This window comes from Oncorhynchus mykiss, chromosome 11 (genome assembly GCF_057628025.1).
Source record: "Oncorhynchus mykiss isolate SJ-2025 chromosome 11, ASM5762802v1, whole genome shotgun sequence".
NCBI lineage: Eukaryota > Metazoa > Chordata > Actinopteri > Salmoniformes > Salmonidae > Oncorhynchus > Oncorhynchus mykiss.
The window spans coordinates 60,973,265-60,997,492 of NC_143032.1; the positions used below are offsets into that span (position 1 = coordinate 60,973,265).

A 24,228-nucleotide genomic window follows, 5' to 3' on the forward strand; every position below is an offset into this window, starting at 1 on the left:
CACTTTCTTCACTAACTTTTGTTTTACTTCAATGAAAAAGGCCTCCATCTTCGCAATCAACAGTAGCCTAGGCCAAGCCTCCTTTCACTCGCTCTCGCTCGCCCTCCTCAGCAGCAGGCGCACGTGAGGTGAGTGGCCGGAACCAGTTTCAGGTAGGCATAAGCTATACAGTACGTTTTATTTATTTGCAATTGGCTGACCCAGATAACAAACTTGCATAGTTCTCATTACCTCACACATTAAATTTACAGGTCCAGTCGGGTCTAGTCGGTAAATCAATTTTAATTGCACATACCTGAGACCCGTGGCAATTATATCAGACCCGATCCAGATCCGAGACAAAAGTAAGAATTTAGGACCCAGATCTCAGAATTTTGGGTCTGTTGGACCTGTGAAAACCTCTACAACAAGTGCCCTCTAGGGTTCTCTTTCCATCTCTATCTCTCCCTTTCTCTCTCTCTTTCTCCCTTTCTCTCTGTTGTCATTACCATTCTATCAGGTTGTATTTCTGTAGACCCTACAGCGGTTTCCGTCGCTTGTGTCTAGCAGATGTTCTGAGCTGATATGAACTTACTCTGCGTCTCCGTGGTTACCGGAGGAATGGCAGGCGAGGTGGCTCCTGTACAAAGAGAGCTGCTGAGATAAGCGGTACACCGGCGTGTTCTCCTCACTCTATTTCTGAGTTGGTCCAAGAGCTGTGAGAGGTGTAAAGTGTAGGAAGGTATAAATATGAGTATGAACTGTTGCCCCCTCCTTTACACTCTCTCTCTCTCTCTCTCTCTCTCTCTCTCTCTCTCTCTCTTCTCTCTCTTTCTTCCTTTCTCTCTCTCTTCTCTCTCTCTCTCTTTCTTCCTTCATTTACTCTCTCTCTCTCTCTCTCTCTTCTCTCTCTTTCTTCCTTTCTCTATCTCTTCTCTCTCTCTCTTTCTTCCTCTCTCTCTCTCTCTCTCTATCTCTCTCTCTCTTTCTCTCTCTCTCTTCTCTCTCTTTCTTCCTTTCTCTCTCTCTCTCTTTCTCTCTCTCTCTCTCTCCCTCTCTCTCCCTCTCTCTCTCTTCTCTCTCTCTTTCTTCCTTTCTCTCTCTCTCCCTCTCTCTCTCTCCCTCTCTCTCCCCCTCTCTCTCTCTTCTCTCTCTCTTTCTTCCTTTCTCTCCTGTCTCCACCTCCTCTCCTCCCAAGCCACCTCCTCTAATTCCCCTTGGTGCTTTGCTTTCTCTAAACACCTTCACTCTTCTCTCTCTCTCTCACTTTCTTTCTTTCTCTCTCTTGCTCTCTCTCTCCTCCTGGATAACTTAATGACCTGTTTCAGATGCTCTCAGTCACACACGAGAGTGCAAACAGCCAGAAACTCGGGGCTGGCATTATGCTGCCAGAGCACCCGGGGAATGTGGGGGGAATGTGAACTGCTCAATCACATCAACGGATGCGTCAATGAGAGCACATAATAAATAACCCTCCCCACCATCACCAGACATGTAGAACGTTGGTCTTCCATTGCTAAACATCTAAACATCTGTCTATCCTGCCTGGGACACTCTGATGGAATATGGTGATCACGATTTTCTCCTGCTATTGTTTTTCAGTGAGTTTGTGGGAGATGGATCCAGACAACCTGAGCCAAAGCCAGCCACAGCCTGAGAACCCATCTGGACTAGCAGAGGTTTTAACCCCCACTCCAGCAGTAGTTCCAGGCACAGAAGCCCCAGCCTCCGACCCTTCTGCCTCTGCTCCTGCTCCTCAACTGTCAATCCCAGTGCGGCCTCGACGGCCTCAGAGGACCCCCAGAATAGAGGGCTCTGTGGACGTCTGTGATCCAAAACCTGACCCTCCAGAGACAAACCAGGACCGATCCACCACTCATGATGCTCCAGCTGGGGCCAGCCATCCTAAGCCCCTGCAGCCTGATGCAGCCAAGCCCCATGGGGGGCATGGAGGGGCCACTGAAACCACTCTGAAGGCTGGCCCTAAAGTCCCAGGCCACCCCCCAGGGGCCAGGAGCCCCATCTCAATGAGAGCAGCCTCAGTTCCCCAGCCACCGTCCTCCAGGCCTATACCTCCCCATCTCAACCCTCATGCCCAGAGGGCCTTCTCTGTGGTGGGCACCGCGGACACACAGTCTCAGGTGGTGGAAGACTTCAGGTGAGCTCCTGGCTCTGTGCGTTTTCTATCAGATCCAGCTTTCACTACAGCATAATAGTTGTTTTGAACATGAACAGGAAACACTTTTATAAGAGCCTGCTTCAAACCTTCAGTGCTGTGGTGGGGACACAATAATTTGTCAATATATGGCCCCAAGCACCATAGTACAGGTTGAAGTGGCATGTGACCAAGTAAACTTTTACTGGGGAGTCATTTCCTTTTATCACAGTGGCAGGAAACTGTTAAACCACATCTACCAGAGTACAGCCGGAGGAAAATGTTTTGTGACTACTTCTAAAGGTCTTCTCCTCTCTTGGCTCAAGCTCAACTCAAGACAATGTGTCTTTGCCACTGAAACTCCCAAATTGAGAAGCTGTAACAGTCAGCAGTTTGAGATATTTCCACTTCCCACTCTGTGTTATTATCTATACTCACAACACATACCCAGTGTCCCCAAGGCTTTGTCAGAGCTCTCTGATAACCTCTCTAATTTATGATGCTAATTAAGCTAATGGAGAGAGCGCATACTCAGAATACTCAGAGAATCAATCGAAGTGTATCAGATATAGACGTATCATTACATGGCAACATTACATGGCAACAGAGTAAGGAATTAAATGGTCTGCAGATCATTAAGAATCTGTTGCCCAATTATTTCGTTACGGATTGAACCAAGCTTCTATTAATTGTATACTGTATGTGATTGTGAGATTCTGGGTTCCTTCTCTCTGATAGGGTGCACCTAGTCACATGGAATGTGGGCGGTGCCATGCCGCCAGATGACATCACTGCTCTGCTGGGGTTGCACATTGGAGATGGAAACACAGACATGTATATAATTGGGTGAGCTTTTCCCTAGTGGCAGTCAGCCAACCATCTTCTCATCGCCAAGTATTCCAGAAGACCTCTCTTGTCCCTTATATCTATCCGCCTTCCATAGACAGTCCCCTAGGGTGAGTGGTTAGCTTTACTGTTAAACAACATTGATCCATCTATTTAGCTGTCTTTATATTTCCCCCTACATATGTTTTATTGTCCATCCATTTCCTTGTTACAGTCCTTTCCCACACTCTCTCTCTCTCTCTCTCTCTCTCTCTCTCTCTCTCTCTCTCTCTCTATCTGTCTCTCTCTCTCTCTCTCTCTCTCTCTCTCTCTCTCTCTCTCTCTCTCTCTCTCTCTCTCTCTCTTCCTCCTCCCCTAGCTTTTGACTGTGTGTTACTGCTGCTCTCTCAGGCTACAGGAAGTCAACTCAATGATCAACAAAAGGCTGAAAGACGTTCTCTTCACAGACCAATGGAGTGACGCCTGCATGGAGAGACTCAGCCCCTTCGGATACATACTGGTCAGTAAAGGGTTGACACTGACACAGAGACACCCACACACTGGTGCACACACAAAAAGAGAAATAATGCAGAGCAAACAAATAGAGCTCATGTTATGTACATTTGTGAAAACTATTTTGAAATGTAAGTGCAGTGAGAGCCAGTCTTTAGACTCTGCTGTTCTCTCTGATCATATCTCTGCCAATCAATGTGATGTGTATAATATGTGAGGGCATAGTGGAGCGGATGGGCTCATTACTCTCTCTGTCTCTGTCTCTGTCTCTGTCTCTGTCTCTCTCTCTCTCTCTCTCTCTCTCTCTCTCTCTCTGTCTCTCTCTCTCTCTCTGTCTCTCTATCTCTCTGTCTCTCTCTCTGTCTCTCTTTCTCTCTCTCTCTGTCTCTCTCTTTCTCTCTGTCTCTCTCTCTCTCTGTCTCTCTTTCTCTCTCTCTCTCTCTCTGTCTCTGTCTGTCTCTCTCTCTCTCTCTTTCTCTGTCTCTCTCTCTCTCTCTCTCTCTCTCTTTCTTTCTCTCTCTCTCTCTCTCTCTCTCTCTCTCTCTCTCTCTCTCTCTCTCTGTCTCGCTCTCTCTCTCTCAGCTCTGTGACTTGCTGCAACACTATTGGTTACAGAAAATGTTTCATCCATTTCCAATGTGCTTATTTACGCTCCATCTATTCAAACGTGCTTGTGTGTGTGTGTGCGTGTGCGTGTGTGTGTGTGTGTCTGAGAGAGAAAGACAGAAAGACAGAGTAAGGGAGAGGAGGGGGTCCTGCCACAGCTGGTGCAGTGTGGTTGGTGTTTCTTGGCCTGTCAGTATCTAACACATTATTCCACACTGTTGGAGAGGTAGGTAGAGAGGATGAATCAGCTGTAGAGAGACAACAGAAAGCTAGATGAGAGGTCTCTCAGGGTGCTGGTTTATTTCTGGACTGAAGGCTCGCCCTGTGTTGATGGCTCTGTGACAGTGAGACTGATTCTGTCCCCTGGCCTTCATCTCATGCCCTGCTTGACTACAAATCACTCTTATAATGTTGCTCATGAGAGCTTTTTATGTGCATATGTGTTCACCTGCATGCATGGGTATTTGTTAGGATTGTATGTCTGAGTGGTTGTTAGTATCTGTACTCTATGTGTTACCACTGAACTTCAACCATAACAGTATTACTGTAGTCGTCTGTCTGGTTGTTGTACAGACATAAGGTCTCCAAGAATGACCTGTAACCCAACACCCCCTCTTTTCTCTCCCTAAGGTCACTGTCAGTAATATCCCCTCCCCTCTGTCCGCTCTCCTCCGCTCTCACAGCCCACTGTCAGACTTGGCTGGTGATTAGACCTATAAGAAGAGAGCTTGCCAAACCATCCACCCTACAGACAAATACGTCAATCAAATCTTCTCTAATCAGCACCCTCTATTGAAGCTATTGTAGGCCCAGATCTGTTTGTGCTCTTGCCAACCCCGTTGCTGTCATTTTGTTTGGCATGACAATTCTATAAGGAGTTGGCAAGAGAGCAGAAACAGACCCAGGCTACATCTATTGTTATTTTGGTGGACATATCAACCAATCAAAAATGTTGTATTTTAGAGACGAATCACAGGAAACAATGTAATGTTGTTTAAGTAAAGAAAACGCTTGTGAAAGATGAATTGCATATGAATATTCCCACGGTCTTCAGAGCTGTGGCCCGGCATTACACTATGCAGTGTAATACCTTTCTTGCACTATTGGTTAGAGCCTGTAAGTAAGCATTTCACTGTAAGGTCGACTACACCTGTTGTATTCGGCGCACGTGACAAATAAACTTTGATTTGATTTGCTGGATATGCGCTTGACTTCCTCTGCAAAACTGTCTAACAGCTCATCTCAGGCCTAAGTCAGACATGTACACACACACACACACACACACACACACACACACACACACACACACACACACACACACACACACACACACACACACACTCGTATGCCTAATGTATTTGGTATTATCAACCCAAAATGTGGTTTGGCAGCCCTCAGCAGCATTCCCAAATGTTTTCTGAAGTTAATCAGAGATGTTTTAAAATATCTATATATATTTCACCTTTATTTAACCAGGTAGGCAAGTTGAGAACAAGTTCTCATTTTCAACTGTGACCTGGCCAAGATAAAGCAAAGCAGTTCGACACATACAACAAGTTACACATGGAGTAAAACAAACATACAGTCAATAATACAGTAGAAATAAGTCTATATACAATGTGAGCAAATGAGGTGAGATAAGGGAGGTAAAGGCAATAAATAGGCCATGGTGGTGAAGTAAATACAATATAGCAATTAAAACACTGGCATGCTAGATTTGACAGTAGATGAGTGTGCAAAGTAGAAATACTGGGGTGCAAAGGAGCTAAATAAATAAATACAGTAGGGAAGTGGTAGTTGTTTGGGCTATTTATAGATGGGCTATGTACAGGTGCAGTGATCTGTAAGCTGCTCTGACAGCTGGTGCTTAAAACTAGTGAGGGAGATAAGTGTTTCCAGTTTCAGAGATTTTTGTAGTTAGTTCCAGTCAATGGCAGCAGAGAACTGGAAGGAGAGGCGGCCAAAGGAGGAATTGGCTTTGCTATGGTGACCAGCGAGCAGCGATAAGGCGGGACTTTACCTAGCAGGGTCTTGTAGATGACATGGAGCCAGTGGGTTTTGCGATGAGTATGAAGCAAGGGCCAGCCAACGAGAGCCAACAGGTCGCAGTGGTGGGTAGTATATGGTGCTTTGGTGACAAAATGGATGGCACTGTGATAGACTGCATCCAATTTGTTGAGTAGGGTGTTGGAGGCTATTTTGTAAATGACATCGCCGAAGTCGAGGATCGGTAAGATGGTCAGTTTTACGAGGGTATGTTTGGCAGCATGGGTGAAGGATGCTTTTTTTGCGAAATAGGAATCCAATTCTAGACTTAACTTTGAATTGGAGATGTTTTATGTGAGTCTGGAAGGAGAGTTTACAGTCTAACCAGACACCTAGGTATTTGTAGTTGTCCACATATTCTAAGTCAGAACTGTCCAGAGTAGTGATGCTGGTCAGGCGGGCAGGTGCAGGCAGCAATCAGTTAAAGAGCATGCATTTAGTTTTTCTTGTAACATTGACATCATTGATGTATATAGAGAAGAGAGTCAGCCCAAAAAATTAACCCTGTGGCACCCCCATAGAGACTGCCAGAGGCCCGAACAACAGGCCCTCAGATTTGACACACTGAACTCTGTCGGAGAAGTAGTTGGTGAACCAGGCGAGGCAATCATTTGAGAAACCAAGGCTTTTGAGTCTGCCGATGAGGATGTGGTGATTGACAGAGTCGAAAGCCTTGGCCAGGTCAATGAATACTGCTGCACAGTATTGTCTCTTATCGATGGCGGTTATGATATCGTTTAGGACCTTGAGCGTGGCTGAGGTGCACCCATGACCAGCTCTGAAACCGGATTGCATAGCGGAAAAGGTACGATGGGATTCGAAATGGTCGGTGATCTGTTTGTTAACTTGGCTTTCGAAGACCTTAGAAAGGCAGGGTAGGATAGATATAGGTCTGTAGCAGTTTGGGTCAAGAGTGTCCCCCTCTTTGAAGAGGGGGATGACCGCAGTTGCTTTCCAATCTTTGGGAATCTCAGACAACACAAAAGAGAGGTTGAACAGGCTAGTAATAGGGGTTGCAACAATTTCGGCAGATAATTTTAGAAAGAAAGGGTCCAGATTGTCTAGCCCGGCTGATTTGTGGGGTCGAGATTTTGCAGCTCTTTCAGAACATCAGCTATCTGGATTTGGGTTAAGAAGAAATGGGGAGGCTTGGGCAAGTTGCTGTGGAGGGTGCAGGGCTGTTGACTAGGGTAGGTATAGCCAGGTGGAAAGCATGACCACCTGCTTATTGAAATTCTCAATTATAGTGGATTTATCGGTGGTGACAGAGTTTCCTATCCTCAGTGCAGTGGGCAGCTAATGGGAGACACTCTTATTCTCCATGGAATTTACAATGTCCTATAACTTTTTTTAGTTTGTGTTGCAGGTAGCAAATTTCTGCTTGAAAAAGCTAGCCTTGGTTTTTCTAACTTCCCTGAAAAGTTACATTTCACGGGGGGTGTTCGATGCTAATGCAGAATGCCACAGGATGTTTTTGTGTTGGTTAAGGGCAGTCAGGTCTGGAGAGAACCATGGGCTGTATCAGTTCCTGGTTCTACATTTCTTGAATGAGGCCTGCTTATTTAAGATGGTGAGGAAGGCATTTTTAAAGAATAACCAGGCATCCTCTACTGACGGGATGAGGTCAATATCCTTCCAGGAAACCCGGGCCAGGTCGATTAGAAAGGCCTGCTCGCTGAAGGGTTTCAGGGAGCGTTTGATAGTGGTGAGTGGAGGTCGTTTGACCACTGACCCATTACGGATGCAGGTAATGAGGCAGTGATCGCTGAGATCTTGGTCGAAAACAGCAGAGGTGAATTTAGAGGGCAAGTTGGTTAGGATGATATCTATGAGGGTGCCCATGTTTACGGCTTTGGGGTTGTACCTGGTAGATTCATTGATCATTTGTGTGAGATTGAGGGCATCAAGCTTAGATTGTAGGATGGCCGGGGTGTTAAGCATGTCACAGTTTAGGTCACCTAGCAGCACGTCTTTCAACCCCACACACACTGACACATACACGCATCTACACTTATTCACACTGTCATTTACACACAATCACGCATACAGAACACACAGGCTCGCATTCACTATGTCCTTACACAGAAACATACACACATAAATACATAAACCTAGTCCAGTTTATGGTTCAATAGAGCCCATTACACAACCAAGTCCTCCAAATAGCCAGTGAGTATGCAAGCAAGAGGGGCCTTCTCTCTCGTGGAGATGTGTGCTTCTGTTAATGCATTGAGGGCATCACAGGTCCCAGCGATGCGAGGTCAGGCTTCTTATGGATGTGGATGTGACTGGAGTGTATTTACAGGGGAAGGGAGTAGCATTACTTTAATCTCTGGTCTAGAGTGAGGAAATATTTACAGCATTTAACCCTTTATTAGTAGATAGAAATATCCAAAACTGTATTACCTGGTATCTAGACCAATAAAATGCAAGTGAAATACATTTGCTGGCTGGGTAGGCTCAATATGATAATTGTGAGTACAGGCCTACTGTGGTGTATGCTGTATCATGTATTCCACAGTGCAGGATTGTCAAATCATGCATCATATTTTTCCCTCACATGGGTTTACTGTTTAGACAGAGAAGGTAGGGGAGGCTATGCCCTCCTTTTGGTTCGCTGCCTCATGTAAAACAGTGGGAGAGCTGGACCACTGAATCCTGATGAGAGAGAGACAGAACTGGTACACAGTAGAGAGACAGACATACATACAGTTATATCCAGTCGTTCAGTTAGCAGGCTTCAGGCAGACAGCCCAGAGAGGATGTGTATATAAACTTGCCAATATAAAATAGAGGTGTTCATTTGCCTAGAGATTACAGTAATCATTATCCCAATGAATGGTGGACTACGAGAACATGGGTGAATACAAGCAACTCATGTCTACTTATCAGTAGGCTTTATAGGCAATCAGCTCGTCTATAATGGCTAATTTATTTATAATTGTCAAATTTAGCAGGAGACAATTTACCTCCCCCATCACCTTACATTGTGACTCATTATCTCACAACTTCTCTACCATTTCTGTCTCCCTCCCTCCATTTTCTTCCCCTCTCTCTCGCTCTGTCTCAGGTGACGTCCCAGCGGATGCAGGGGGTGTTGCTGCTGGTCTTCGCTAAGTACTACCACCTCCCCTTCCTCCGAGGGGTGCAGACAGAGACCACCCGCACCGGCCTAGGGGGCTACTGGGTAAGACACCTGCCTTTTGAGACTACATTCTACAGAGAACCACACAAAACTGTCCACAATGACTAGTGATGGGGAAGAAATCGCTTGTTACATATCGCAATATAATTTTTGGATGATATTATATTGATATTTGACTAATTGTATCATGCTCTCTCTTGTTTCTCTGCAGCAGACATATAGTGAGCGATATGTTTTGAACATCAAATCTCAATAAAATCACAGTATCGAATCGCAATACATATAGAATCGTGATAATCACAATACATATCGTATCGGCACCTAAGTATTGTGACAATATCGTATCGTGAGGTCTCTGGTAATTCCCAGTCCTACACTGACTTATCCTAATCACCAACTCAGGGGGAATCAGACCGACCACATTAATGAAGACAGCCGCAACACCCTAGGCTAAGATATAGAAGTGGGAATGTCAGCGCTATTGAACTGAAGTGCACAATCAGAACTGACCCACCCTTAAAGCTAGAATCTTTAATTGCATTTTACATTTGTCATTTAGGAGACACTCTTATCTAGAGTGACTTACAGTAGTGAGTGAATACCTTTTCTTTTTCTTTCACTGAAACAAAGCAGTCACCTCACCTCTTTAGTAAGAAGCTGAGGGATGGGCCTGGAGGAATTTTACCACTCTCAGACTTATAGACAGAGCTATGGATGCAAGCACTGACCATACATTTACAGTACATTGTTTACAAACATTGGAGTAAAACAAGCTTATATTTGGGGTTCTGAAAGTTCAAAAATGTATCTAGCAACTTCTAGCTTTAAAAAGCCTTCTCACAGCCAGTCAGTCTAAGGACAACAAGGCAGTGCTAAGGATAAAAAAAGACCTTCCCTCCAGGGTTGCTTCTGTTGGCCTCTGTTTCCCTTACTTCTCACTATTTAGCAGGAAGGGTTATGTTTGAGCAGGCTGTACCCAAAGCTTGTCTGGGAGTCTGCCTCCATACCTCTGATGTCCAGAAGGTGGTGCTTTAGTATTCTTAAAGATAGAATGCCTTTATGGTTCATGGCATTAAAGGTAGACTCAGCGATATGACATAGATGCAGAAAGTAAACAGGTCAATTTGCCGCAACAACTAAGAGCGTTGATGCGCGAGGCTCATCTTCTCCTCTGTTTTGGTGCCCTGGCTTCCACACCGTGAACAGTGTGAAGTCTTGCATCTCGCTCATCTCAGTATCTGCGGTGCTGCTTGTAGCAACGTCATGTTGCTGAGTCTACCTTTAAAGGGATACTTCAGGATTTTGGCCATAAAACCCTTTATCTACTACCCCGGAGTCAGATGAACTCATGGATAGCATTTGTATGTATATGCATCCAGTATGAAGGAAGTTAGAGGTAGTTTCGTGAGCCAATGCTAACTAGCATTGCGCTAGTTACCATAGGCTCCCAGTCATTGCGTTAATGCTAGTTATCAACTTCCTTCAAACTGTTGGCAGAGACATAAATATGGTATCCGCAAGTTCATTTGACTCTGGGGAAGTAGATAAAGGGCTTATTTGCCACAATCCCAAAGTATCCCTTTAAACACTCCCCAGATAATTTCTGTAGATATGTAAATGAGATCTGAACTTAAAATAATCAGTTTCCTATGATGTACCCTTTAAGGGTAATGAAAGCCCATGCAGTTGATCAAAGTTTGCAGAGGCTGTCTGTCTGCCTGTTTTGCTGTAGTAATTCACTGTGTCTTTCTATTGTCCTCTCTGTATGAACTCAGATAAGCATCAACACATTCTGCAGGTCTCCCTCTGCTGTGTCATCTCTTGTATTTTTGTAGGTCAGAGCTGTTGAGGATGAGCAGCAGGAGGAAGCACACGGCTCCATCCTGCCTTCATTCACATAGAGCACTGCACGTTAAATATTGATCATGTCATTCACTGGTCATTCATGTATCCACAAACTTCCTGCCCTCAGATAGGTTTCCGCACTGGGCGTTGGTCTCATAGGCTAGGTTACTATTCGTACCATTTGTTCTTTCGGTTTGCAAATTGAATGTTTTATTACATCATACTAATTTTACCATTCTGCTCTTGTCCCCAATCGTCAACCTTATTCTGTTTCTCTCTTTTTCTCTCACTCTCACTCTACCCCTTCCTTTATTCTCTCACTCCCTCTCATTTCTTCGGTCCTGTTGTAGGGTAATAAAGGGGGTGTGAGTGCGCGCATGTCTGTGTTCGGTCACACCATCTGTTTCTTGAACTGCCACTTGCCGGCCCACATGGAGAACTCTGAGCAGCGGATGGAGGACTTTGAGAGCATCCTGCAGCAGCAGCAGTTTGAAGGCCAGGCTGCCACAGGGGTGCTGGACCACGAGTTAGTCTCTATACATATGAACACTGGACCACGAGTTAGTCTCTATACATATGAACACTGGAACACGAGTTAGTCTCTATACATATGAACACTGGACCACGAGTTAGTCTCTATACATATGAACACTGGAACACGAGTTAGTCTCTATACATATGAACACTGGACCACGAGTTAGTCTCTATACATATGAACACTGGACCACGAGTTAGTCTCTATACATATGAACACTGGACCACGAGTTAGTCTCTATACATATGAACACTGGACCACGAGTTAGTCTCTATACATATGAACACTGGAACACGAGTTAGTCTCTATACATATGAACACGAGTTAGTCTCTATACATATGAACACTGGAACACGAGTTAGTCTCTATACATATGAACACTGGACCACGAGTTAGTCTCTATACATATGAACACTGGAACACGAGTTAGTCTCTATACATATGAACACTGGACCACGAGTTAGTCTCTATACATATGAACACTGGAACACGAGTTAGTCTCTATACATATGAACACTGGACCACGAGTTAGTCTCTATACATATGAACACTGGAACACGAGTTAGTCTCTATACATATGAACACTGGACCACGAGTTAGTCTCTATACATATGAACACTGGACCACGAGTTAGTCTCTATACATATGAACACTGGACCACGAGTTAGTCTCTATACATATGAACACTGGAACACGAGTTAGTCTCTATACATATGAACACTGGAACACGAGTTAGTCTCTATACATATGAACACGAGTTAGTCTCTATACATATGAACACTGGAACACGAGTTAGTCTCTATACATATGAACACTGGACCACGAGTTAGTCTCTATACATATGAACACTGGACCACGAGTTAGTCTCTATACATATGAACACTGGAACACGAGTTAGTCTCTATACATATGAACACTGGACCACGAGTTAGTCTCTATACATATGAACACTGGACCACGAGTTAGTCTCTATACATATGAACACTGGACCACGAGTTAGTCTCTATACATATGAACACTGGAACACGAGTTAGTCTCTATACATATGAACACTGGAACACGAGTTAGTCTCTATACATATGAACACTGGAACACGAGTTAGTCTCTATACATATGAACACGAGTTAGTCTCTATACATATGAACACTGGACCACGAGTTAGTCTCTATACATATGAACACTGGACCACGAGTTAGTCTCTATACATATGAACACTGAACCACGAGTTAGTCACTATATGAACACTGGAACACGAGTTAGTCTCTATACATATGAACACTGGAACACGAGTTAGTCTCTATACATATGAACACTGGAACACGAGTTAGTCTCTATACATATGAACACTGGAACACGAGTTAGTCTCTATACATATGAACACTGGAACACGAGTTAGTCTCTATACATATGAACACTGGAACACGAGTTAGTCTCTATACATATGAACACTGGACCACGAGTTAGTCTCTATACATATGAACACTGAACCACGAGTTAGTCACTATATGAACACTGGAACACGAGTTAGTCACTATACATATGAACACTGAACCCACTTAAGTTTACACCCAGGCACTTGCACAAATAAACAACAGTGTAGCTTTTTTTTGTTGGGGGGGGGTGGGGGGGGGGGGGGGGTGCTTATCTGAGTTCTGCGCATGTGTGAGATTCTCTATGTAGATTTTTTACATAGCTGCTGCTCACTTTGCTAGCGCTTCCCCCCCTGCGGCGATGATCTGACGTCTTTATCTAGTGTAGCCTAAAACCTTTCACATTTTTATTTTATTTTTGTATCTTTATTTAACTAGGCAAGTCAGTTAAGAACAAATTCTTATTTTCAATGACGGCCTAGGAACAGTGGGTTAACTGCCTGTTCAAGGGCAGAACGACAGCTCGGGGGTTTGAACTTGCAACCTTCCGGTTACTAGTCCAACGCTCTAACCATGTCTATTGTACAATAGACATACCCTGGTGTGTCTAACACAAACAGGCAGTCTAAATAGCGATTGCATTTAATGTTTTCATCGTCATTGCAAACATTGTCTCAGCAGGAATAAGCAAACACATAAGAAAGCATACTTGCAGCAGTCCACCCTCCCTTGTATCCAGTAAAGATATAGAGGGTGTACAGTAGTTACGGTTACACTAAAAGTACCTCATTTAGCCATCCATATACCTAACCAAAGCAAATATTTGGTGTGATTTAGAGGACATACCTTATAATTAACGGCATCTTCACAGTTCCGCTCTGCCCTCAGTCCACTCCATACTATTCTTCTCCTCCACAGTGTGGTGTTCTGGTTTGGAGATCTGAATTTCCGCATTGATGAACTGGAAATTCCGGCTGTGAAAGCAGCCATTGATAACAACAAACTCACCATGCTATGGGAGAAAGACCAGGTGAGATGCATGTTCAAGATGAAGGCTCACTATTAAACAGAGAGTGTAATGTAGAGGATGCCACTAGAAGGCATTCAGAGACCAACATAACAGAGACACATAATTGAATTCTATTCTACAGCTGAACTTGGCCAAAGACAGCGAGTCAGTGCTGGAGGGATTTCTGGAGGGTCCTCTCAAATTCCCCCCCACTTACAAGTTTGATGTGGGGACAGATACATACGATACAAGGTTTGTGGTGACATGGGGGTCTTTCTTGCACCTAAAGATCAAATGAGATGAGTGTTCTTATCATCACAGCTCTTACCCCCCCCCCCCCCCCCCCTGCTTTCTCTATCTCTTTCTCTCGCTTTCTCTCTCTCTCAGTGGGAAGAAGCGTAAGCCTGCGTGGACAGACAGGATCCTGTGGCGTCTGAGGGCCACAGTTCCCTCTGGGCCGACCCCTAATGCTGGGAAGAGAGGCTCTATTTTAGGGCCGAGCAGCGGGACCAAGGTCACCCAGCACTTCTACCGCAGTCACATGGAGTACATGGTCAGCGACCACAAGCCTGTCTCTTCCATCTTCACCCTCCAGGTGAGACACGGCCCCTCTCCCTCTCTTTCCCCCCCATGTCCCAGTTGTCACCGGAGTTGTGACATGCACATAACTTTACCTAAAACGCAGCTGTAACCTGTAATAAACAGAGATAACCATTGTTGTAACAGATTTCTACAGACTGTATGTTGATGCTGTATTATGTCGGAGAGAGATGTTGATGTTGTGTTCTATTGATTATATACCATGATGATATTGACCTCCTGTGTGTAGTTCCCCTATAAGGTGGACATGCCCCTGGTGACGATCATGGTGGAGGATGAGTGGAACAGCATTGCAGATGCCACGTGCACGTTCAAGGCTGCACCTAATTTCGCTCGCAGCTCCTGGGACTGGATTGGGCTGTACAAGGTTCTCACTCGCAACCTTCTAGAGCAGATTTCATTGTTTAACAAAGCGTGAAGTAACCCAGATAATGTGTCATGATGAAGTCATAATTAGCTAAGACATTAAGTGTTTTTCTACAATCAGGAATTGGTGCTGCCTTTGCCTCCCCAGGTGGGATTCAAACACCATAAGGACTATGTAGGCTATGTGTGGGCCAAGCAGGAGGAGGCAGATTACCATAGAGTAGAACACGAGGTAAGGGCGACTTTTAATAACAAACATGAATGAACTGGAGAACCTTGTCATGGTACTGTATCTTTATGTGTTTTGACTCTTCTCTCCCTCTTTGCGTGTCTTTACCTCTGCAGGTGACCTTTACTGAGGAAGAGTTGCCCAAGGGCTCAGGAGACTTCATCTTGTGTTACTATAGCAATAACACGAGCACCCTCGTGGGTGTGACAGAGCCTTTCCAGGTGCTTACAGTGATGCTGTCTAGTTTGTATGGTAAATAATAAAACATTGAAATATAATGGGATTGGTCATTTAACTCTCCTTTGGTTCTTCCACACCCATCCCCGCTCCTTCATTTTGTTCTCCACCATTTCCTGTGCTACTTCCCTATGCTCTTCTTTTCCTTGGTCCTTCGCTCTTCTTTCTCTATCTCTTCCTCCTCTCCCTCATCTCTCCTCTGCAGATCCAGCTGCCCACCTCCAGCCCTGCCGGTAGCCCCTCTGACGACAGCTCTGATTTCACCTCTGAGGACGACAGCGTGGTTGGTATGAAGACCATGTCCCGCAGTCCCAGCCCTCGGAAAAAGAAACACAGAGCCCGACACAGCCATAGCCGCAGTCCCAGCCACAGCCGTAGCCGCAGTGGCAGCCCTGCGCTGCCCAAAATGAAGGGCCTCAAACTGCAGCCTGGCTCAGCCCACAACACCACAGATGGGGAGAAGGAGAAGGCCTCATCTGAGGCTGGGGATAGAGGGTTGTGATGGAGCCCCTGTTATTCTGCGCTCACATGACCAACTCTGTGTGGTTTCTTAGTACATGATGCACTGTACTGTATTATATGTTTCCTTTATTGAAAATGTACATTTTCGGGTGCCATTTGTTTCAGGACTGGGGTTAGGCTTCTCGTACTGGAAGACTACTTTGTCTTGTGTGATTTTTCTTAAGCTGTTTTCAAATGTATGTCTCCCTGTAGATTCTCTCATTCCTCTCACACTCTCTCTCTCACTCGGTCACTCTTCCCTCTCAGGTGTAGAAAATACAGGGAGTTTTTGGCTGATTTTAAGAGAACCTTACAGGGCAAATCATTACCAAATCTCAGGCAGAGGGAATTGGCCACCAAAATGCATATTGCCAGTTGTTTCACAGATATTTTGAAGCGGCATAATATTTAGCCCTCTGTATCAGCTCTGGGGGCTTAGTCAGCAGGTTAGCATGTGTGACAGCATGAGCAAATGATTAGTTTGACTCCCAAAGGGAACATTCCTCGCAAATGGTAATAATCCCTATTTGCTTTAGCGCAAGTCCTGTCCTACATGTTGATACAGAATTGTGTCTGCTGCTACATATATTCTCTAAGGGACCTGGTCCACAAGTGATTTTTTATGAGTTTTGGATTTAAAAAAAAGTAGAATCACCAGGAATTCATCAGAAAATTAGTTTAATTTAGTAAATCTGTTCCAAAGTATTCCCACGAATAAAAAAAAAAGAGACACGTGATCGGGGTTTAATGTAATCAAGGTATGAAATGTATGTTATTTTAACATTTATTTTGGGACTTAGTTGTGGTCAATTCACAGTGTACAAATGATTATTATTATGCTCCCGACCATCCGATCCGATAAAAATCATCCAGTGGCAGAATCGAGTTGCCTACCCCTGCCTTAGGAAGTGGGCCAAGGAGATGGAGATAGAGAGCCAACCCTTAATGAAATGTGATTCCATTTGCATCCACTGTGTTAGACAGAGTTCTAAATGCTAGGTGTAGTATACTACTAGTATATGAATCCCTGCCCTTATTCATGAACCCTTGTGAGTTGGCTTGACTGCATGGATCTTCAATGCCATGAAGAAAAAATAAGTTGAAACATTTTCACCTTCAGGGTACCGGTGTTTCCAGTTCTCTTATTTTGTTCCCTGCACTTCACCTCTCTTATTCCCTCTTTCTCTCTCTCGTGTCCCCTCTCTCCCTTTTCTCTATTGGTGATAGTGATTAGCTGAAACTGTTCTGTCACTAGAAGTGATGTGTTGGATTGTTAACCTGTGACCTCCAATTCAACACCCTAGACACTTTCTACCTATGGGCTGTTAGCTTAGGACAGTGTGTGCTGTTGTACTGTAACCTCATTGTGCGTGATTTCATGTATGTATGCCACTGTGTGTGCGTGTGTGCGTGTGTGCGTGTGTGCGTGTGTGTGTGTGTGTGTGTGTGTGTTTTGAGTTTACAAGAGTGAGTGTGTGATTGTGTATGACTGATAGTGATGTGTGTATGTGCTTGCATGGTTTTCTGGACATACTGTACATTCCGGTACTGTGATTTTGTGCCGTTAAAAGTGCTGTTTTTGACTTTTGACTGTTTGGAAAAAATGTTATGACGACAATGTAAACACAAAATGACATGTTAGATGTAGATACATAAGGAAAATGAAAGGCTGAATCAGTTTGCTTGCAGAACAGCAAGAAAGACAATTTCTTTCATCCTATTTAAACAATACAAAAATACACTGTAGATAGTCTGAAGCTCCTCCAAGGTAAATGATCAGTACTGCATATGTACAAGTGAAAATGGCTTTATATTGTTGTTATCCATTGATTATGTGTATCAATCAATATAACTTAATTGATCCAAAGTATGGTTATAGAAAAGGTGATAAGGAAAGATCTGAAAGTCTAATTCAATTGTCTTTTGCTATTTTAGTCTTTGGAAATGTCTCTCTCCCACACTGTATGTGGAATTTTAAAAATATGAATAAGGAATGTTATTGAAAGATTATAACGTGTTTAAAACAGGTGAGAGTAGGCTATGTACTGTATGTAAATGTCAAATATCAAATAGAGAACATATGACAATCAATGCCAAAAATTATGCATATATTTTCTTATTTTATTGTGTCAAATGAGAACCTGAATTCTGCTGGCAGGTGTGGGAGGACAATGTTAAAGCAAACGGGTTTATAGTCAGTTCTATTTAATATATAGTGTATACATATTTGTTTTTTATTTATTTTAATTTTGTATTTATTCATGCACACAACATAGTTTTATGTGGAGCCAAAAAGAAACAACCTCTTGACTTTGTTTATCTGTGATTTCAGATCAAATGTCATTTTTTTAAATTGTATTGTCTCTGCTAGCTTGTATGTGATTGGGATTAAAACAACTGGAAAACATTACAACAACATTGTAAGAGGCTTGAATTGGCTAGTTGTTGAATGTTGATATTAGAGGGTGTGTTGTGGACCCGCCCATGGGGGTCAGGGGAACCTCTCTGCTTTCCAGCTCAACACCTCTGTCATACACGTTGTTTAGAGAGGAAAAGAAAACTCCTCTTTAAGCTCTACAGCTGGTCTGCTCTTTGAGTCTTTCTTGTTTTCAGTCGGCCAGATCAAAGAAGCATTTCGCTACACCCACAATAACATCTGCTAAATATGTATATGTGACCAATAACATTTAATTTTATTTGACATCAATAAGGAACTAATTATATTGCAATACATTGATGTTGTTGCAGTATATTGTAAGAAACAGCTCTATTATAAAACATACAATGCCTAGACACCTCATTGTGTTGGGGGTGGTTTGTTACAGTGGAGAAGACCATTAGAAATGTTACAAAGGAAACATACGCTATGAGGTACTTTCAGTGTTGGTTGTTATTTAACAAGAACCAGGTCAGATCTACAATAGTCATTATAAGCTCATCACTAAGCTAAGGATCCTGGGAGTAAACATCTCCCTCTGCAACTGGATCCTGGACTTCCTGACGGGCCACCCCCAGGTGGTGAGGTAAGGTAGCAACACATCTGCCACGCTGATCCTCAACACTGGAGCTCCCCAGGGGCTCAGTCCCCTCCTGTACTCCCTGTTCACCCATGACTGCATGGCCAGGCACGACTCCAGCACCATCATTAAGTTTGCAGACGACACAACAGTGGTAGGCCTGATCACCGACAACGACGAGACAGCCTATAAGGAGGAGGTCAGAAACCTGGCCGGGTGGTGCCAGAATAACAACCTATCAGTCAACGTAACCAAGACTAAGGAGATGATTGTGGACTACATGAAAGGAGGACCGAGCACGACCCCATTCTCATCGACGGGGCTGCAGTGGAGCAGGTTAAGAGCTTCAAGTTCCTTGGTGTCCACATCAACAACAAACTAGAATGGCCCAAACACACCAAGACAGTTGTGAAGAGGGCACGACAAAGCCCATTCCCCCTCAGGAAACTAAAAAGATTTGGCATGGGTCCTGAGATCCTCAAAAGGTTCTACAGCTGCAACATCGAGAGCATACTGGTTGCATCACTGCCTGGTACGCCTCTGACCGCAAGACACTACAGAAGGTAGTGCGTACGGCCCAGTACATCACTGGGGCTAAGCTGCCTGCCATACAGGACCTCTGCACCAGGCGGTGTCAGAGGAAGGCCCTAAAAATTGTCAAAGACCTCAGCCACCCCAGTCATAGACTGTTCTCTCTGCTACCGCATGGCAAGCGGTACCGGAGTGCCAAGTCTATAACAAAAAGGCTTCTCAACAGTTTGTACCCCCAAGCCATAAGACTCCTGAACAGGTAATCAAATGGTTACCCAGACTATTTGCACTGTGTGCCCCCCCCCAACCCTTCTCTTTTACGCTGCTGCTACTCTTGTTTATCAGATATACAAAGTCACTTTAAATTCATGTACATACTACCTCAATTGGGCCGACCAACCAGTGCTCCCGCACATTGGCTAACTGCATTGTGTCCCACCCACCACCCGCCAACCCCTCTTTTACGCTACTGCTACTCTCTGTTCAAATATGCATAGTAACTTTAACCATATCTACATGTACATACAGTACTACCTCAAGCAGCCTGACTAACCGGTGTCTGTATGTAGCCTCGCTACTTTTCATAGCCTCGCTACTTTTCATAGCCTCGCTACTGTATATAGCCTGTCTTTTTACTGTTGTTTTATTTCTTTACTTACCTATTGTTCACTTAATACCTTTTTTGCACTATTTGTTAGAGCCTGTAAGTAAGCAATTCACTGTAAGATCTACTACACCTGTTGTATTCGGCGCACGTGACAAATAAACTTTGATTTGATTTGAAGAAGCGTTAACATTATTTTGTAATTCTACCAACATATTATCCTAAACCTAAAGACCCATGACTCTGCTAATATTCAAATCAACGTTTATTGGTCATGTACACAGATAAGATAGTAGAAGTACGACTAAAGGTAGAAAATTATAAATTATTTACTTCGATTTTACATTGGCTGCATTCATGTAAAGCCCTATCTAAACCATTTACAATTGTCTGTCCCCACTCCCCAGGCTGCCATCCAGTCCCAGTTAGACAAGGTATGTACAGGTCTCAGTTATATATCCAAAGTCTGTTGATTTTAATTGTTTATTCTGTACCCCTCTCCTTCTCTCCCTCTCCTCCCTGTAGATGTGAGTCTGGTTGAGGCTGAGGTCCTGAGTGTTCCAGTGGAGAAGCACAGACAGGGAAAGAGCCCTCCAGATGGTTACTCATGGACTTGAACACTGGCCTGATCAAGAAACACATCAGCGAGATGTACAGGAGGGTAACACAAGGTAAGGAGGAAGGATAGAAAAGTTAAGGTCATTTTCTGGACATTTTAATAAAATTATGTCCACTGCTGGAAGGCTCACTTTCTCTCCCTGATTCTCTCCTCTCTCCTCTGTGGAAGAGTTCAGACAGGGAACTGAGAACAACAAGAGCGGATGCATCACCTAGCCTGTCGGAGCGATGGAGAGAACTGACATATTGACAACTCAGTTTGAGAAAGTGTTTGTTTGTGCGTGTTTGTGTGTTTGTGTATGCTGATGGGGTCTGAATTTTGTAAAGTCCTATCTAAACATTTTACAATTGTTTGTCTTCACTCTCCAGGCTGTCAGCCAGTCCCAGTTAGATGGTGTACCTACAGGCCTCAGCTCCACTATTGCCTGGGGGACATAAAGGACACCCAGAACTCCCTGGCAGACATCAGCAAGGACTGGAAGCAAAGCATCAACACTGTTGAATCTTGAAGGATGTAAAATATGCTGGGATGCAACACAGTTAGCTTGCCTCAGCCGTGGAGAACCTAAAGAATATATTTTAAGATGCCACATTATTGGGGACTATTATTATTGGCTTGCATTGCATTTGTTGTGATACTGTATGACAGACCTCTTCAACCTTGTTCCTGGAGAGTTACCTAATTTTTAGCTGGTTGATAAGCTAAATCAGGTACAGTGCCTTCATAAAGTATTCACACCTCTTTACTTTTTCCACATTTTGTTGTGTTACAGCCTGAATTTAAAATAGATTAAATGAAGATGTTGTGTCACTAGCCTACACGCAGAATACCCCATAATGTCAAAGTGGAATTGTGTTTTTACAAATGATTAAAAATGAATTCAAAAGCTTTAATGTCTTGAGTCAACAAGTATTCAACCCGTTTTTTTATGGCAAGCTAAGATAATTTCAGGGTTAAAGATCAACAAGTCACATAATAAGTTACATGGATTCACTCTGTGCGCAATAAAAGTGTTTAACGTGATTTTCTTATGACTACCTCGTCTCTGTAACCCACACATACAGCAGTGAATTTCATACAAAGATTCAACCAAAAAGACCAGGGAGAATTTCCAATGCCTCACAAAGAAGGGCATCTATTGGTAGATGGGTAAAAAAGAAACGAAAACAATGAACATCCCTTTGAGCATGGTGAACTTATTAATTACACTTTGGATGGTGTGTCACTACCAGTGCCGATTTCAGCACGTAAATCTTGGTGGGGAAAACAAAACAATATGTTTTTTAGATGCATGCCAGCAAAGCCACAATACATGACATATCACATCACTAAACAATACATTAATTGCACTATAAAGGTGACAAACGGTGCCCACAAACTTTTTTTGAAAATATTTTTTATTGAACCTTTATTTAACTTGGCAAGTCAGTAAAGAACAAATTCTTATTTACATACATAAAGCTGTCCCAACAGCAGAGTCCCAACACCTTACCACTGCTACACCTAGCTATCAGCAGAGCCTTGTCTGGCAACGAAACAGTTAATTCAGCATCATTTACTGCCTTTAAAAAAAAACATAGCTGATATGGCTGACTTGCTTAAACAAATGTGGTTTCTTCTGACAATTGAGATGTACAAACTATGGCGTAAGTGGATGACAAGCGGATTAGAGGCAATCAGTAATTTCGATAAAGACATTTATGAGTGAGCTAGGACCGACGTAGTCAATATACTGTAACTATTTTTTCAGCACTTTTGAAATGTACAGCGATATAATTCAGAACATGGGCCGTTCTTACAGTATTCTCCCTGTACACCAAGTCAGAACCGTAGGATAAATAAACGGGGCATATAAGCAGACAATTTTTATTTTATTTTTATTTAACCTTTATTTAACTAGGCAGACAATGAAAGCTCTTACAATATTCAATGATTACATTTCTCGAAAACAGGCTATAGGCTACATGTGCATCACCAAGTAAGAACAGTAGGCAAAATTAAAAGGGGGAAAAGGGACCAAATTATTAGGGTGAGGCACGTGGGCTACCAACATCTTACTACACAAGTATTACTTTCTTAGCTACAGTATACATATCTCCCTAGCATATTACATAATTTATGCTGCAGCATACAAAACATTTTTGGTGGTGGTTGTGGTGTGCTCACTTGAACAGGAAGGTGGCGTGGAAGTCCTTCGAGGGCAAATTGTGTCATCAAACTTTGTCATTCTCTGGATTTATGGTGCTTTCAAGATAACTGGGAACTCTGGAAAAAAACAAGGTTGGAATCATGATGATGTCAGTGATCTTCAGGTCGGAGCTGTAGAAAGAGGCCCGATTTCCCAACTTGCAATTTCAAGTTGGATGACCGTTCAAAACACATTTTCCCAGTCGGAGCACATTTTTTTCAGAGTTCCCAGTTGTCTTGAACTCACTGAAGTCAGATTTCCCTGTTCTGAGTTTCCAGTTGTTTTGACCGCGGCAGAAGTCATGCTGGATTGACAGCATGGCCAATGTTGAATGTTTATCCTTTTAAGTTTGGAAAAGAGACCCACACACCCACTCCACTGAATAGCAGGCTAGTGATTGCTTTGCAATGCTTGCAGTTAGCCACTGATTCCTTCAAAACCACTCATTGTTGAATTTGTAATCTCCAACTTGTGTAATGTTTGAGTTCAATGGCCGATGAGCACTGATACATTTTATCTATCATTTCTCTTCATATAAGGATTAAAAAGGATTTGCCAGTAGATTGTCGACTTGATTCATGATGACAGCTTGCTAGCTAAGATTTTGAAAGTATGATGTCCAATCAAAGCTACTGTAGATATAACGTATTTTAACGTCATCACCTTGAGCCTGGGATGGGCACTACTATTGTAACTCGATGGCAGCACCCAAGTGGCTACCCTTATCGTGACTGAGCCAATCACGGAGCAACTTTACAACATTATCAACCCCTACGCTCTGTATTTTCCGCTGGCTGCCCCACCACCACAGAAAGCACTGAGCTAAACTTAAGCACTGAACTTAAGCAAAAAAAGAGACCGCGTTTGTATGCAGATTTATTAACTTTATTATAATTTTATAAAACATTATTTGCAAACTGATGTGTGACACGTATTAATGCCAAATAACATGCAAAACAGGCAACCCAAGCTTTTGTTCTCGCTAAACAGGTGGGGCTCTGCCCTGAATGACGTGTCACCACTGGTCACTACAAAGATTCAGGCGTCCTTCCTAACTCAGTTGCCGGGGAGGAAGGAAACCGTCATGGGAGTTCAATGGTGACTTTAAAATGGTTAGAGTTTATTGGATGTGATAAGAGAAACCTGAAGATGGATCATCAACATTGTAGTTACTTCACAATACTAACCTATATCACAATGAAAAGGAAGCCAGTACAGAATATGCAAAACATGTCCTGAATACAAAGCGTTATGTTGGGGCAAATCCAACACATCACTGAGTACCACACTTCATATTTTCAAGCATCG

The 24,228-nt window shown here is 43.4% G+C and overlaps 1 protein-coding gene across 2 annotated transcripts in view; it reads left to right on the forward strand.

Annotated features, from left to right (window-relative positions):
- LOC110536079 (inositol polyphosphate 5-phosphatase K) overlaps nucleotides 1–18,371 on the forward strand; it is a 39,940-nt gene extending 21,569 nt beyond the window's left edge. For both annotated transcript variants that reach the window (XM_036935930.2, XM_021621619.3), the window contains exons 2-13: nucleotides 1,582–2,137; nucleotides 2,873–2,980; nucleotides 3,371–3,479; nucleotides 9,195–9,311; nucleotides 11,465–11,640; nucleotides 13,938–14,049; nucleotides 14,171–14,280; nucleotides 14,416–14,623; nucleotides 14,858–14,995; nucleotides 15,143–15,226; nucleotides 15,340–15,444; nucleotides 15,666–18,371. In XM_036935930.2, coding sequence (XP_036791825.2) covers nucleotides 1,582–2,137; nucleotides 2,873–2,980; nucleotides 3,371–3,479; nucleotides 9,195–9,311; nucleotides 11,465–11,640; nucleotides 13,938–14,049; nucleotides 14,171–14,280; nucleotides 14,416–14,623; nucleotides 14,858–14,995; nucleotides 15,143–15,226; nucleotides 15,340–15,444; nucleotides 15,666–15,962 — 2,120 coding nt within the window. In that variant the 3' untranslated portion in view covers nucleotides 15,963–18,371. The remainder of the gene's footprint in view (nucleotides 1–1,581; nucleotides 2,138–2,872; nucleotides 2,981–3,370; nucleotides 3,480–9,194; nucleotides 9,312–11,464; nucleotides 11,641–13,937; nucleotides 14,050–14,170; nucleotides 14,281–14,415; nucleotides 14,624–14,857; nucleotides 14,996–15,142; nucleotides 15,227–15,339; nucleotides 15,445–15,665) is intronic.
- The last annotated feature ends 5,857 nt before the right edge of the window (nucleotides 18,372–24,228 follow it).